The sequence below is a fragment of the Vanessa tameamea genome, chromosome 23 (genome assembly GCF_037043105.1).
Source record: "Vanessa tameamea isolate UH-Manoa-2023 chromosome 23, ilVanTame1 primary haplotype, whole genome shotgun sequence".
Classification (NCBI taxonomy): Eukaryota; Metazoa; Arthropoda; class Insecta; order Lepidoptera; family Nymphalidae; genus Vanessa; species Vanessa tameamea.
In genome coordinates, this window is record NC_087331.1 from 7,671,561 (window position 1) to 7,687,224 (window position 15,664).

The 15,664-nt window shown below is 33.2% G+C and overlaps 2 protein-coding genes across 2 annotated transcripts in view; both read left to right on the forward strand.

Moving 5' to 3' along the window:
- The window catches only part of LOC113404173 (cell adhesion molecule Dscam2-like), a 399,093-nt gene that overhangs the window by 376,357 nt on the left and 7,072 nt on the right, over positions 1–15,664 (forward strand). The window lies entirely within an intron of this gene.
- Positions 471–14,749, forward strand: LOC113398163 (cell adhesion molecule Dscam1-like). The gene is made up of 19 exons (XM_064218578.1): positions 471–565; positions 2,352–2,443; positions 3,142–3,293; positions 4,196–4,286; positions 4,685–5,063; positions 5,161–5,296; positions 5,681–5,800; positions 6,380–6,556; positions 7,504–7,648; positions 8,204–8,283; positions 9,288–9,447; positions 9,713–9,852; positions 11,221–11,370; positions 11,716–11,806; positions 12,173–12,255; positions 12,728–12,862; positions 13,059–13,211; positions 13,681–13,810; positions 14,545–14,749. The coding sequence occupies exons 2-19, from the start codon at positions 2,358–2,360 to the stop codon at positions 14,747–14,749; spliced, it is 2,613 nt and encodes an 870-aa protein (XP_064074648.1). The 5' UTR covers positions 471–565; positions 2,352–2,357.

The window sequence follows — 15,664 nt, forward strand, 5'->3', positions numbered from 1 at the left end:
CAAGATCATTATTATACCTAGTAATTTTATTACATTGTCTACAGAGGCATGGAAGATAAGCGTCATGTCCTAAGTTTGATTTAAATATAAAAATAGCAAATCTTTTATACATATTATGATAATAAAATTTGAGTATCTGTTTGTAATATTAAAATAACCGCTTTTAACTAAATGCATAATTATGTATGTATACACAGTATACAAATACCAAAACAACATATTTACTATTTTTGTGTGTCTGGCCGTCTGTCTGTTTGTTCCGGCTAATCTCTGGAACGGCTGGACCGATTTTAACGGGATTTCACTGGAAGATATCTGATGTAATAAGGAGTAACTTAGACTACCAATCCAATTAACTTAAATTCAAACGCGTACGAAGTCGCGGGCAGAGCACCCACAGTAGGTTATATGCGTTATGATTTTTAATAATTATATTAAATTGACGATTTAAACTGTCTTTTTTTCAGGTCTGGACAGAAGAAAAAGGCTGAGAAGAGGATTGAATGATAATCAAGTTATTATAACTCAACATTTTACGGAGAGAACTGTGACACCCGGAGGAGATGTGCGTAAATTAGCATATACTAAATTAATGACATTTTACATATAGCATATCTAACATAGAGTACGTTTCTATATATGTAAATTAACTTTACGCAAATAAGGTACAAGATTCAATTAAGTAATCAAGTCGTTTTACAAGATTCAACTTAATTTAAAGATACCACACTTTCGTAATGTAAATTCCATCGAAAAGAGCCGGTAATAAATTATATAATAACACTTTCCGCCGATCAAAATTGCTTTAATTTTGTGATATGATAATTAAATAAAATATATATGACGGAGTCGCTTGGCCCGGCTTGTTTTTAAAAAACATGACGTCAGCATTGCTGACGTCACGTATGTCAGGGTTTGGATTTCTATCCATCCTCGAAGGTATGAAATTAAACTCAGGAAATATTCTTATCTGATTTATTCCAAACTGAGGAGGTCCGATCGCTCCGACGGCTCGAACAAGCCTCCACATACCGGCAGGCGTTCGGCCTTTTATAACAAAATTGGGTGGGGGCACTATTCACTCAATGTAACAAGTATTTATGGACGGTAAAATATTTCAGAATAATTTAACATCTTAAAATTCACTAAATATTACTAATTTAATAATCAAACAGTTTTCAATTATTAAAATAATTAAAATAATTTTTTTTCAGGCACGTGGTTTTCTTAAATACGTGATTTTCCGCCAACATATATATAAAAATCAGCATAAATCCTTGCGTGAGAATCAAAGAAAACTCTACGTTTTATATAGATAACTGACGCGCCTTCACTCGAGTTTTAAGGAATCCGTCGCCAGTATTGTGCATAAAAAAGTAGCACCATAGTTTAATCTTGCTTCGTACCAAATTTCATCAAATTCGATTCATTAGTTTGGCCGTGAAAGAGCAACGGACAGAAAGACAGAGAGACAGTTACTTTCGTATATATAATTAGTAGAAATAAAGTAATAATAAAAAAACATTTCGTATACGAAATGCTTGCTTTTATATCTATGATATTGAACGTTGAGGAGTTCCTCAAACTGGAGCCAATCCTGGGTGTAGAATCGGGTCATGATTACCATAAAAATGCAACAAATCGAATCAAAATATACTTTATTCAAATAGGATTTTACAAGCACTTTTGAATCGTCATTTAACAAACTATATTAAGTCAAGCTACCACCGGTTCGGAATTTACATGTTCTACACAATCAAATGCCTTAGACAAATGACAGAATACTCCAATAGCATTCTGTGATTTTTCCCAAACATCGTAAATATGTTTAAGAAGTGCTATTCTCGCATCAGTTGTCGAGCGACCTCTTGTAAAACCAAATAGCTATGAAAAATAGTATTTGTATCGAAATGGACGAGAAGTTGATTTAATTAATTTTTTCGAATACTTAAAGATTGACTCCCAGTATTGAAATAGGCATGTAATTACTGGGAACTAACTAACATGTAAAATTTCAACTCCGTAGGATAATTAGAAATGGTTCTATTTCAGCTCGAAAGATTTGACCTTGAAACAAACATTGCAAGTTAAATAACAGCTTATAATATTAACTAATTAATAAATTATATTAATAGCTGTAATATCTGTTACTGTCTGGCGAATACAAGAGTATTCGACTCCACTCGTTTGATAACTTATATATTGGATACAAAATCAAATTAATTACGTTATTTGTAAAATTACTTCGTTTATTGAAGTGTTTTGTTATTCAATTATCCAATGTATATATATCCAATGTAGCGATCCGCAATGGCAAATAATTAGAAACTATGTCAAAATAAATTCTACAGATTAGCATGCAATGTGCGGCCACAGGCGACAGACCACCGCAATTCGTATGGGAACGAGATGGCATACTTATGTCCAGTAATACTGACCCCAGGTAAGTGCCAAGACATAAAAAGCCACTGCTGCTTTCGAAACTCCACCCTTATTTGCCGGACGATTCTAAAATAATTCACTTCGTATATCACTCGTGAAATTCTGACAACCAATTTACAATGTTACGCTATTTTGATCGTATCTTCATAATTATTATAGTCAAAATATCAAATATCATCGCATTCCGACATTACGCTCGTGTTGCATTGTTCGAGTTTTTTCTCATAGAACACCTTTGCTGCTAAACGGTCGTATTCAATGCAATTAAAAAACAATTTTAGATTGTGGAAACTACATATTATTACCACAGATCCAACTAAAAGTCTTTAATGAACAGAAAATGTGAAAATTAATAATGCATTATATGTTGTGTTAAATGTATAGACACAAAACCAAATCGCTTTATTTACGTCATGTATGTCTCATAGTGTGTGTACACTATTTTATTTGTTGCTGACTTTGTGAAATAAATAATTCTAAAAAATATGGCTTTTTAGTGTTGTTAAAAGGGTAATAAGATTAATAATGCTGTCTTCGTCTTTCGAATATCAGAACAATGACGATAGAACGAGACAAATCAGTGTTTAACTATATACCTTAACAACATTTACGAGGCCGTAATTTCACTTCCTATAGTTTATTTGGTTCTATGTAAGACTTGTATGAATGAATGTACTTTATACTGAAGCTCTCCCACAGATACGCATTAGGTCAAGTGATGACATCTGACAACTCAGTCGTTGCACAATTGAATATAACAAGAGTCAGAGTTGAAGACGGAGGCTTATATTCGTGCACAGCGAAAGAAGGAGATCATGTAGCAACTCATGAGAACAGACTTGATGTTTATGGTTAGTATATCGACAGTAACGCTATGAGCTTGGGAAAGATTCTCGAAGAATCCAAACTGCTCGTAATTGCAAACGCAAAGGATTGTAAACTGTTAGGTTTAACGACTGGCAACGAATAAGAATCCAAATCAGTACATCGGTATACAGGCACTATTAAAAATTATGGTTTATAATGCTATGCCTTCTACATATTTAATACATTTTTTCTCCTTTTTGATAAAGTCTAAAATTATTTTAAAGGGTAACACCTTAACTGTTTAACTGATTGAGAGAAGGCTAAGTTAACGAGAGGTATTTCTTCAGCTCCATTCACGAGATGAACTAAAATGAAGCGCTTGAATTTTGATACTTGGCCGATTTTAAACCCGCTATCTAACCTAACCAAATTACTCGTTGGACTGTATCCAAGTGCGCCAGGGTAGATACCATCAACTCATCACATATTCTACCTCCAAATAGCAACACTTTTTGTGTACCGGTTTTAACGGTGAATGAGTAACAACTACATGCACATTAGTAGTAGTTCTTCTGCTTTCTGCTTTCTTGGTTAAGCCGGGTAAAGGCCTCGAGGTATTCCTCCTTGCCCGGGCTTTTCCTCAACTCCATGAGTTTTGACCCATTGGGCCAGGGTCTAATTGACCCAGTGGTTACAACGTGCACAAAAGACGTAACATTTTAATTTCCAAAGTCGACGTCGCTTGATCATATAAGCAACAATATATCCGACAGTGCCTGCTGGCGGTTGTGACTAATTACGATCAGCTGGCTCATACGTCATTTATTCTATAAATTGGGTCATGACCCTCACGCTGAATTTATTTTTATTTCTCGTCGATAAAGTTTAAGGATAAGAGCTTATATTTTCAATTTCCATTTTTTCCATTTATATCTTATTGTTTTAGGACCGCCTTACATCCGATCCCTGCCTCCCGTAAAGATACAAAGTGGCGAATCTATAAATTTAAGATGTCCTTTTTATGGATATCCTATTAGGTAAGTAAATTATTCTTTCAAACCAAACAGAAATGACAATAGTACAATAACAAACATGCATAACATAAACGCGATACTCTACTTGGTGGTAGGGCTTTGTGCAAGCCTGTCTGGGTAGGTACCACCCATTCACCAGATATTCTATCGCCAAACAACAGTATTCAGTATTGTTGTGTTTCGGTTTGAAGGGTGAGTGAGCCAATTACAGACACAAGGGACATAACATTTATAATCCAGTATTTGAGGCAGTGTCAGTAATATGGCAGAAGGTATTATCAGATCGGACATTTTTCTCAAATCTCAAATAAATAAAAAAAGACATAACTTCGTATTTCACTTTAGAAAAAGCAACAAAATATTATAGTAAAATTCTCTAGAGAGCTTCATATTTTTTTTAGCAAAATTGATTGGGAACACAAAGGAAAAACAATTAATTCGAACAACCTATTCCAAAGTCGATACAAAAGGAATCAGGTCAAAAAAAGGAAATCTCGTCGAAGCGTTGTCAATATTCATGGTATCCTAACTATACCTGAAGTATCTAAAGAAGATAATGGCGCAGTATATACGTGTATAGTTACGTCACCATCTGGTGAAATGGCGAGACGCGCATTTGAAATACAAGTGATCGAAGCACCCATTTTAGAAGATTTGCTGCTTGGTAATAATTTACAGGAAGGTCAGATTGTAAATATTTATTGCAACGTAAGGAGCGGCGATCTGCCGATACATTTTGAATGGTTAAAAGACGGAAAGAGAATCCCGAGTACTTTAAAGGTGATTTTAAATTTGCTGTTCTTGTTTGAAATACGTTTAAACTTACGAAGATATTAAGAAAAATAGAATATTATTGTTTTTATGTTTTTAATTTTAGGTTGTTGAAAGAAGTTCAGAACTATTTAGCGCATTGGTAATAAAGAAAGTGTCATTAGAACACTGTGGAACTTACACGTGCGTTGCGTCGAACCACGTCGCCAAAGTTAATAAATCTACTGAGCTGTATATAAAAGGCAAGTAGCTTTTATAATTGCTAATAAAATACTTATTCTATGAGAAAAATATCGACTTCAAATTCAAATAATTGTCAGAACTCAACCACATTTATATGTATTTTAAATGGAAAATGGAACACAAACTCGATTCAACGTCTTAGAACTTTGTAGAATATTTTCTTTCTACTTATCATATAAATATTTGTATATTATTTACTTTTTATTGTGTAGTTTAAATAAATACTGCAGACTAGTTTAAATACATACTGCAGTACTGATCAAATCAAATTTTTATTAAGGTTATTGGACTTAAAATGGTAAAAATCCTATTTTACTTGAAAAAAAAATTGATTTATATAAAACGTTAGTAAAACTCTTTGATGGTTTTTACTGTCGTTTCAGTTGCACCAAAATGGTTGGAAGAACCTTCAAATTCATCGTTACTACTTGGAAGGAAGGGGACTGTATCATGCAGTGCAAGTGGTTATCCACAACCTCAAGTCCATTGGATGAAGAAAGATGGTAAAGAATTCCTCGAATCATGCAAATATTTAGTCTCATTAAAAGCAATGTTTTTCTCTTTTAATTTAATTAGTATTATCTTTTTTAATTAGTAATATTTTTCGTTAATTTAAAAAAAAATTGAGCTTTATTAATGTCAGTTATGTACGATTGCTATGTATGTTATAACATAGCTATTAATATTACGATTTGTGGTATTTATTAGGTGCCATCTTCTTTCAAAGATCGGCAATCGTTATGGCATCATGTATCTTCGATGACACGGCTCTGAATTATGAACAGATGAATGATTTTTCCATGTGTGCAATGGCAAAGGGTTTTTGCCAAGATGTTCTTCTTTGGAACTCACCCTGTATGATGAATTGTAGTAACTCGTGTTTTCGATTTCATATTATGTGACTGAGATATTCAAGCTTTATTTTTTTTACGTGCAATATACTAGTATTTATCGTCAATGTATCTTATGATATCAATATCAATTTTTTTTTTATTAAGCTATATGTTTGCATTTTGGCGACGTTTTGCTCCAACAAAATCTTCTAAATTAGTGTTAATTTAAAAAAAATATATTTTTCTTAGCTCTACTTGGTACTTGGCAACCTGTCCTTGAGCTGGCTGGAGGCGGTATTCTAAGTCTGCCCAACGGATCTCTGGTGATCGAAGAGGTTTCCTTGACAGACGAGGGTCTTTATTCCTGCAACGTTGAGAACGGAGTGGGCACGCCGCTCAGCAAAACTGTTTGGATGAGTGTCAACAGTAGGTAACTTTATATATGTATGTAATGTAATCGTAAACTATTGAATTTATAAAAAAAAATATGAAAAATAAGCTTATTCAAAACTTTTATTTAAATAATAATAATAAAACCGAAAAAAAATCTAAGTATACTGATTTCTCCATCGAAATTAAATCTCAGTGGAAAGTAAAAGTCGTAAAAACTATACCCAACATTAAATCATCAACTGGAGTCATTCCTCAGTTACTATTCTCCAGGTTAAAGGCGTTTAGTATTCACGAACTGACTTTATATTGTAACAGAAAGTAGTTGTACTCAATACATGCAGAATCGTTCGGAAATTCTTATAATAGTTAGGTAGCCCTAACGCTCAAAATGAGACAAAAAAACTCGATAAAATGAGAGCAGTGGAAAAGTAAAATAAATAAATAATAATAATAATGTTAATACGATTTGTTATATGACATTTTTTTTATCCACTCTCAAATTTTATATGTCAGGCCTTAATAATGTAAATAGCAATTATGAAAAATGTTGTTTATTATTTACAAATGTTTATGAGAATATCTATAAGTATAGTTACATATTTAATATTAAATTTAGATTTCGAAGTGTTATTACTTTTTATAAAAATATGGAAATATGCCTTACTATTAAAAATTCACTTTAAAGCATTTATTATATCAATTAAAGAATAAAAAGAACAAAAAGTTATTACAAAGAATCCTCTTGATTATTTCTTAATTTTGAGAAGGCTTTGTTATGCCTGTCATTTTTCTTGAAGGTCAATAATACTTGTATAATTGATCTTAGTGGGACTCTGGATCATTTTCCGTCGCCGTACCCTTGGTTCTGTACATTTTCGGTCTGCGTATCTATATGTTAAGATAAGGGTCTTAAATATTGTGGATCAAAACGCTGCTGCACGGAATTCATACATAAGTATTCCTATTATTATTACTTCCAGAGCCTGTTCACTTCGATACCACATCGACAAATGTCACATCTCGTCTCGGACATCCTGTTACGCTGGAATGCCGTGCTTTAGGCGACGACCCGATCAGAATTATTTGGACACACGACGGCAATACCTTGGATTCACAGAACCATAGGTTTGTTGTATCATTTATATAAATTAATAATCACTTCTAAACGTATAATATTTTTTTATTAATAATAATATAAAATTTAGCTTTATCGCAATTATAATATCGTTAAGCTGTAATAAATTTATGTTAGTCTCCTGACTGACCAGAGAAGCAATTCATTAGGATGTGTAGCCAACAGACAACATATAACAACACAATACATTGTGCACAAGTGTGTGTGCAACGCACAACAATCATAAGTCCAGTCTCTATTTCTCAGTATAAAAATACAATCAGAATTGGCAATCCAGAAAGAGTTCAGATGCAGGACCAAGGGCTTAACATACTTTCTGAGGCACGCAGGCAGGCAGTTCTACACATTTCCAATGTCCAGACTCCGAACTGCGACTTAGAAATTTTCGTTAGATAAGCCTAATAATTTGAATCACCAGGAGCTCAACCATCAAGATCCGTGGTTTTACATTTTGTCTAGAGAAACTTACTCTAAACTAAATTCAACAAACGAGGCAGATTTCAGAATTAATAATGCTTTTTTAAAATCTTAATTAATTTCAACAGAATGAAACATTCAGAATCGAAGACATCCCTCGGCGCGACCAGCACTATTACCTTCCAGTATTCAGAAGCAGGCGACGCAGGTTTTTACCAATGTCGAGCAACCAATCCTTATGGTGCAGCGAGTTTCAACATTTTTCTTACTATTTTAGGTAAATTTCTTATTTTCCATCAATATCAATTTTTTTTTCGTAATATATTTTAGCTAATGGAATTGTTAAGTCGCGCTTTTTTCTTATATTCTCTATTTTTTTTTAGTATAAAATTGAATTAATAAAAAATACGTTTACAAAAAAGAGACGTAACCGTCTGTAAACGGATACATAGATTCAGATGTGGAAAATCCGTCGATCGGTACATCCGACACGTGCAAATATTCTCACGATATTTTCCTTGACGCCGAGCGTGAGATAAAATTAAATACAAATTAAGCACGTGAAAATTCACTGATTCGACACTTGTTCGTATCTGAATTATAATACATCGCATCTTTCAACAATGATTAAGTATTTCAGCAAGAAAAAGTGTTGATAAGTCAACCGCTTAAAGAGTCTTGACTAGGCGTTACTATATTATGTACAAATCTCATTTATTACGTAAGACTGTTATTATTTGGTACTATGTAGATACATAATGTTCATACATCTATGATTGGAGGTAGATGGACAGTGAACAGCAAAACTAAATGTCATTTACAAGGTAATAAAGGACATTGGTGCTTTTAGTATTTTCACTTATATTCATAACACTTTAAATCTCCCATAAAATCCTAAGGAAGGTCATTTTTTGACTTTCGAGTAGGTTGGGAAAAGATAGAATGATACAATTATGACACCAAACATCGAAGCGATGAATCTCTAACGTGAGACCTTTTAAGAGTAAGGGTATATAATATTAGGAAGTTTGTCAGCTTCCGTTAGAGAAAATTTCACAGAAATCCGATAAAGATATATTTACGTGTAATGTTCAGGCATTCATCTTTTATTAATGGCATATAGTAATCGTGAAGGTCAAAGAATAATGATTGCCCACAGGGCAGTAAATGATGATTCAATGCATCTAAAGTTAAAAAGTTCCAATTGATCAGAGCCCCCGAGCCCACCGTCGGAGTTGCGCGTGGAGTCAGTGCGCGCGCGGTCAGCTGCACTATCATGGCGTGCAAGAGGCCCTCGTGGCTCACTTCAGTACGCGCCGACTACGCTCGCACACACAGTCTGGGACCGCGCCATCAGCATTAACGTTACCAGGTACAATATATACGCTTAAAATAATTACAATGCAAAAAGATAAAGAAAAATAATATTTTATTGTAAAATAATAAATTTTAATGGCATTTCTGTAATTTACAACTTCCAAAGATTTAATTAGTTCATATTAATAACAAAAATCAATTGTAAACCATAACAGTAAAAAAAAATAACCTGTAAATGTCACACTGCTGGGCTACGGCCTCCTTTTCCATTGATAACGTTGGATAAAATGAATTTCATATAAGTCCAATAAATTTCATAGAAAAGACAACGATATTCGACAAACCATCGAGATACACAACTTAAGACCGGCGACACCTTACGCTGTGCGCGTCGCGACCGCCAATGAAGTGGGCGTTAGTCGGTACACTGCGCCTGTACACTTCACAACACATGAAGAAGGTAATTCACTTTAAATTGCTTTAAATTTTTAGCCACCGATGCAAAAAGAGGGATGATAGATCAGTCTGTATGTCGTGGTATCGATACTATTTTGTTTTTATGATATAGGTAGGCGGACGAGCAAATAGGCCACCTGATGGTAAGTGGTTACCACCACCCATAGACAATGGTGCTATAAGAAATATTAACCACTACTTACATAGCCAATGCGCAACCAACTTTGGGAACTAAGATGTTATGTGTCTTGTGCCTGTAGTTACACTGGCTCACTCACCCTTTAAATCGGAACACAATTATACTGAGTACTGCTGTTTGATTATAGTCAATGGGTTTATATTACCCACATTTAGCTACTTTTCCTTATATCAACAAACGTTATAAAACTAATTTCTGAAAATGATATCATTATCATGTCATGCAGTACAGTTAATTCTTAATTTTTGTATTTTTTAGTATTTATATTATTCTTATAAATACTTCTGATGTATGCAGAAATGTCTGCAGAAAAAATGTATGCAGAAGTAGTCGTGACTTATCTAGCCTAAATATCTTTAAACATAATCCCTAAAAAATGACAAATGTCAACCTTGTGTGAGAACTGAAAGTCCATCATCAAATGGAAACTAATAATTTTACCTGAATATGCGAACAGATTCACCGTACAATTTTTTCTCCTTTTATACAACTAAATTTTAAATTGAGGTTAAAAGAACTCATCTGTAAAAATGACCATCTGTTTCCCATGTTAAAAATTGGCAAGCTGCCCATACAATATTTTTAGGGCAATATGATTTTTTAACTGAAATGGAAATTTTAACTACTATTACACTACAAAAAAATATCTTTACATAATATGTTTTTATATTGCAAATAAATCTGTAAAATAACATTCGTGAAATTTCAAAAACTAACATACGAATTTGACTCTAATAATTATGACATTTAAAAGAAACATGCATTAAAATCGCTTATCAACGCAAGACGCTATCACCATTTCAATAATGATATACGAATTGAGTTCTTACACTGTGAAATGAATTTAATTTGTAAGTTATAAGAGACATAACATATTGAGAAGTACTAATAAAATAAATCATTTGAATTGTTTTTTATTCATAATATTTTTATTATTATAAATAATAATTATATAATACAATTTTAGCAGTAAATAATGAATTTAGGTGATGAGCGTGTGGTATCAGCCTTAATAGGCCACTCACTTACTCAAAACCCTCCTACCAAGTAATGTTTTATTACTTAAATTACTTATAACAATTTTTTTTACAACAAATTTATCTTAATTACAAAAGTTAATTTTTAACAATAAACTTGATCAATAATTATTAATTTAATTACGTAATTCATCAGCTCCATCAACCGCGCCATCAAGTATCCATGTGGAACAGACTGAAAACCCTGGGGAGCTATTTGTATCATGGCTTCCACCACCGAAAGACAGTCATAATGGTATCATCACAGGTTATCATATCAAAGCCGTGCCTCAAAATGTTGGATCAAGTAAGTAAAACAATTTAAGTAATATTGTGTCGTTAATTCAAAAATGTAACAGTCTGTTAAAGACCTACATCAGGGTAAAGAGCTCCTCGTCATTTGGAGCTATGAGTATGCATTTGGAAGAATTAATCATTCCTTCAACTCGTTTTCCATGTTTTCCATAACCATCGATCACTAGAAGAATTATACGTACAAATTTGAAACTTACAAAAACAGTCGCGTTTGCCTTGGTTTGAACAACTACAATCTTTGATCGGAATTTACGTGTTCTATTAACTAGGCCAATAGTAATTATAATAACAAGAATTTTATGTAATGTCGCTATAATTTCACTCCTTCAAACTTCAGTTTCAGAGGACAGCGACACCAGGACATTGAAAGTTACCCAACAGTCTGGAAAGCAAGAGACAACTATAAGTGGTCTCCTCAAAAATACTAGGTATATTAAAACTATTTTTTTTTATATATTATAATTTTGTTTGCTTTAATTGTTAATTTAATCACCAATATCAATCTTTTTATCTAAGAGTAATGAGGTAAAAGCACAAATCATTTCCGTCATTTCGGTTCAAAATTTTTGACTCAATTTTTGGGAAGTTTTTAGAAATATCCAATATTAAATTAAAGTGCATTTTATTTGGTTCTTTAACGTCTGTAGTGCACAGCCGCGATCACCATGATATTTGCATACACCACTCTCTTACGCGGTATATAACAGTGTCCGAAATTAATTACAAATAAATCAAATTACTCTTACTTATGAATTACCTCAAATTTTAGTTGTGTATCAAATTTTATTTTTCAGATATGCAGTATCAATATCAGCCTTTAACAGCGCTGGTTCAGGACCATTTTCTCTGCCTGTATTTCAAGATACTATGGAAGGAGGTATTAGCTTTAAAATACTTTTTGCACATTACTAAGTTTTTTTTTAATATATTATTATTAAAAAGAAAAAAAAATGTTTCAAATAAAAAACATAAAATAACATGCAATTGCACAAACACATAACTATTTAGATATTTGATCAATCCATCAAAATAATCTACAGCTCAGCTCAAATGTTTAACTTATAGTTCAACATAGTTCGATAAACATGAGATATACAAACTAAAATAGAAGGTTTGTTTGACATAATCTTGTTACAATATGAAAATCCTACATGTTCTCAAACTTTGAAATAACTGCAAGTTACTATTGAATAGATCGTTTTAATTAGTTTTGCAAAATTCTGCGTGGTACTTCTGCACAAATAATTCCGAGGAATTAGGACCAAATTGCAAATTACAAAAAGTATTCAGTTATTTCAATGATATAGTTACCATCAATTTTTATAATAATATTTTCATTTTCCTTGTAGCACCAGAACATGCCCCAGCTTCAGTAGAATGTACAGCGGTATCTTCCACTTCTCTGAGGGTTGGCTGGCAACCAATCGCAATACACGGACAGGGAAGTTCATTGATTGGCTACACGATCCTATATGCTACTGAAGGTATTATTATACTTTAGTAAATATCATATTTGTGTAGAATTTCCAAAGTTTACTGCGAATCACTAGATTTGATGGTTAGTAGTTATTAATTTAAAATGTGAATCGTGAATGGTTTAAAAATATTATCAATTATGTTTCTCTTAGAATTCCAATTTTTATGTTATGTTATATATAAAAATGCTAATGCTTATTTCAGAGAGTGCCTGGCAGAACCAAACGTCGCTTCATGCGGAATTGTATCTACAAAGTCTGATCAAATACACGAACTATACCATCAAAGTTGCTGGCTTTTCAAGTTACGGTGCAGGGCCATTTTCATATCCCATCGTATGCACAACCTTACAAGATGGTAAGTTGAAAATAATCATTTATTTATTTTAATAACTTCGAATAGTATGTTCTGTACCAGTTTATAAATAGTTGTACAACATAAAGCCAAGTACACATAACTGACTATATTTCATCCATTTTTTAATTGGTACGTAATATAGACGTCTTCACTCACGTGTGCGTTACTAAATATAATCTAACTTTTAATTTTCTTACCTTCATTAATGTTACATTAATCATCTCACGCATATAAAGAGATGTTTAAGCACGAGCGTCAAAAATCAAAATAGTCCTTATTCAAATCGATTCAGAAGAGCACTTTTGAATCGTCATGATACAGTGTTGAATCAAATGTAAAGCTACCACCGGTTCGGAAAGTAGATACCGAGAAGAACCGGCAAGAGTCTCAGTAGTTACTCTTTTCTACTATTTCAATTACAGAGTCTGTCATTAAAGTACAAGAAATTTTAATATATGTATATCACCAGTTCCAGACGCACCAGCAGATATTAAAGTTCTCATCCTGTCTCCAACATCTCTTCTGGTGAATTGGAAGAAACCAGAACATCCGAATGGAGAATTGATATACTATACAGTTTATGTGAAACCTACGTCCAGGTACAAATTGACGGATAAGTTATATATATATATATATATATAGATATATGATATGTGATTATAGAGGCTTTTAAATATTTGCTCTAATAACTTCGTTAGTAGTCACTCCTTCCTACCATGTAGTGACAAAGTATGTCAGCTAAGCAAAATAAAATTAAAAAAAAATGTATATTAACAGTTCCAAAATTTTACAAGTAATTCTGGTTAGTAATAGTATATAGTAAATAGTATTTTCCCCACTTCAAAGTCCATTTAGCACTGAGCTTTAAGTATTTGTTAACAATATGTATCAGTATTTATTTATCATTACGAGTACAAGCCTCAAAGGTAAGCAGTAATATTCGAACATCAGATCAGCCCAGAAACATTTACTAATAAATCTTAAGCATAAAAGATTTCGAGACTTACCAACTAAAAATACAGTATAGGGCACAAGTATATTTACTAACACAAATGCACTCTCCTCCAATTCAAATCCATTTCCCTCACTCTCATAATCTGATGGGACGGTAAACCCGAACCGAACGGAAAGAGTTCAGGCGCAAGACCAACGGCTCTACTTGCACACCGAAGTGCGGGCTCCGTGCTCGTACTGATTTATATAGTATATAATAGTTTTACAGAATAATCCAATCGACTAGGGTATCCAACCAGGACTTAGGGATATACTCCTAAATTCTGCCTCGTTGAATATTAAAGATACAATAAAATAAAGAAAACCAATTTATTGACAGTAATGGGTCACCACAAACACTCCGAGTAGACATGTCTCGAACAACAGCGGAAGTGAAAGATCTAACAACGGGCAGGACTTACGAAGCCTGGGTTACGGCGAGCACAAATGTTGGAGAAGGTTTAGCCAGCAAACGAGTGTCACAAACGCCTTTACAACGAGGTGTGGAAAATTCTAAGCAAAATTCAAATATAATAGTAGTTTAGCTAAAACTATAAAACAACAATGGAGATTACCCCAACTCTATATAAAAAAGCATAATTTTAATTCAAGACCTCAGTATCAGCAATCATATAAACATATAAATAGTTACATGACGGAATAAAAGAAAAAATAAAACAAACCATTTCTTCATGAAGCGACTGCCATATAAACTGGGTATTGTTGCTAGTTTTTATTTTCTTTCTTGTATATATTCTAATTCAATGTTCAAGGTAATCTAATACCGAATTAATCTGTGTTAATATTTCATATGAACCTTATTGATATTAATTGTTCTGTATTTGGCTCAACCTCTCGTTTCTGACCTTTGTATTTCAGTGGTGGCAGGCGTTGCTTCTCTCGGCGGCACTATATCAGTAGGCGTAGGGTCATCGCTGCTGCTCGTGTGTCAGTGCGTGGGCGTGCCGCCGCCGCGCACCGTGTGGTACCACAAGCACAACATCATCACGCACCATCCGCGCTTCACCAGGAACCACGACGACAGTCTGCTCATTAATAGTAATATATTACTTACGTAAAGTATACTATTGATTATAAGATGTCTACTTATTATTGAATAGGGAAATTTTAACTTAAACATATTTTTAAGAATTAAATACGGTAAAGGCTTTTAAGATAATTGTCCGTGCAAAAGTGTCCGGGTGATACCATCCACAAATCAGATATTCTACTGCCTAACAGCGATGCTTAGTATTGTTGTGGTTTGATGGGCGAGTGAGCTATAACTATAATCACAAGAGACGTAACATAGTAGTTCCTAACTTTGGTGGCGGATTTTTGTTATAAGGAAAGTTTAATATATCTTACGGCGCCAATATCTATGAGCAATGGGGATCATTTACCAACAGATAAGTCTATTTGCCCATCCCCCTATCTTATTACAAAATAAAAGGGAAATA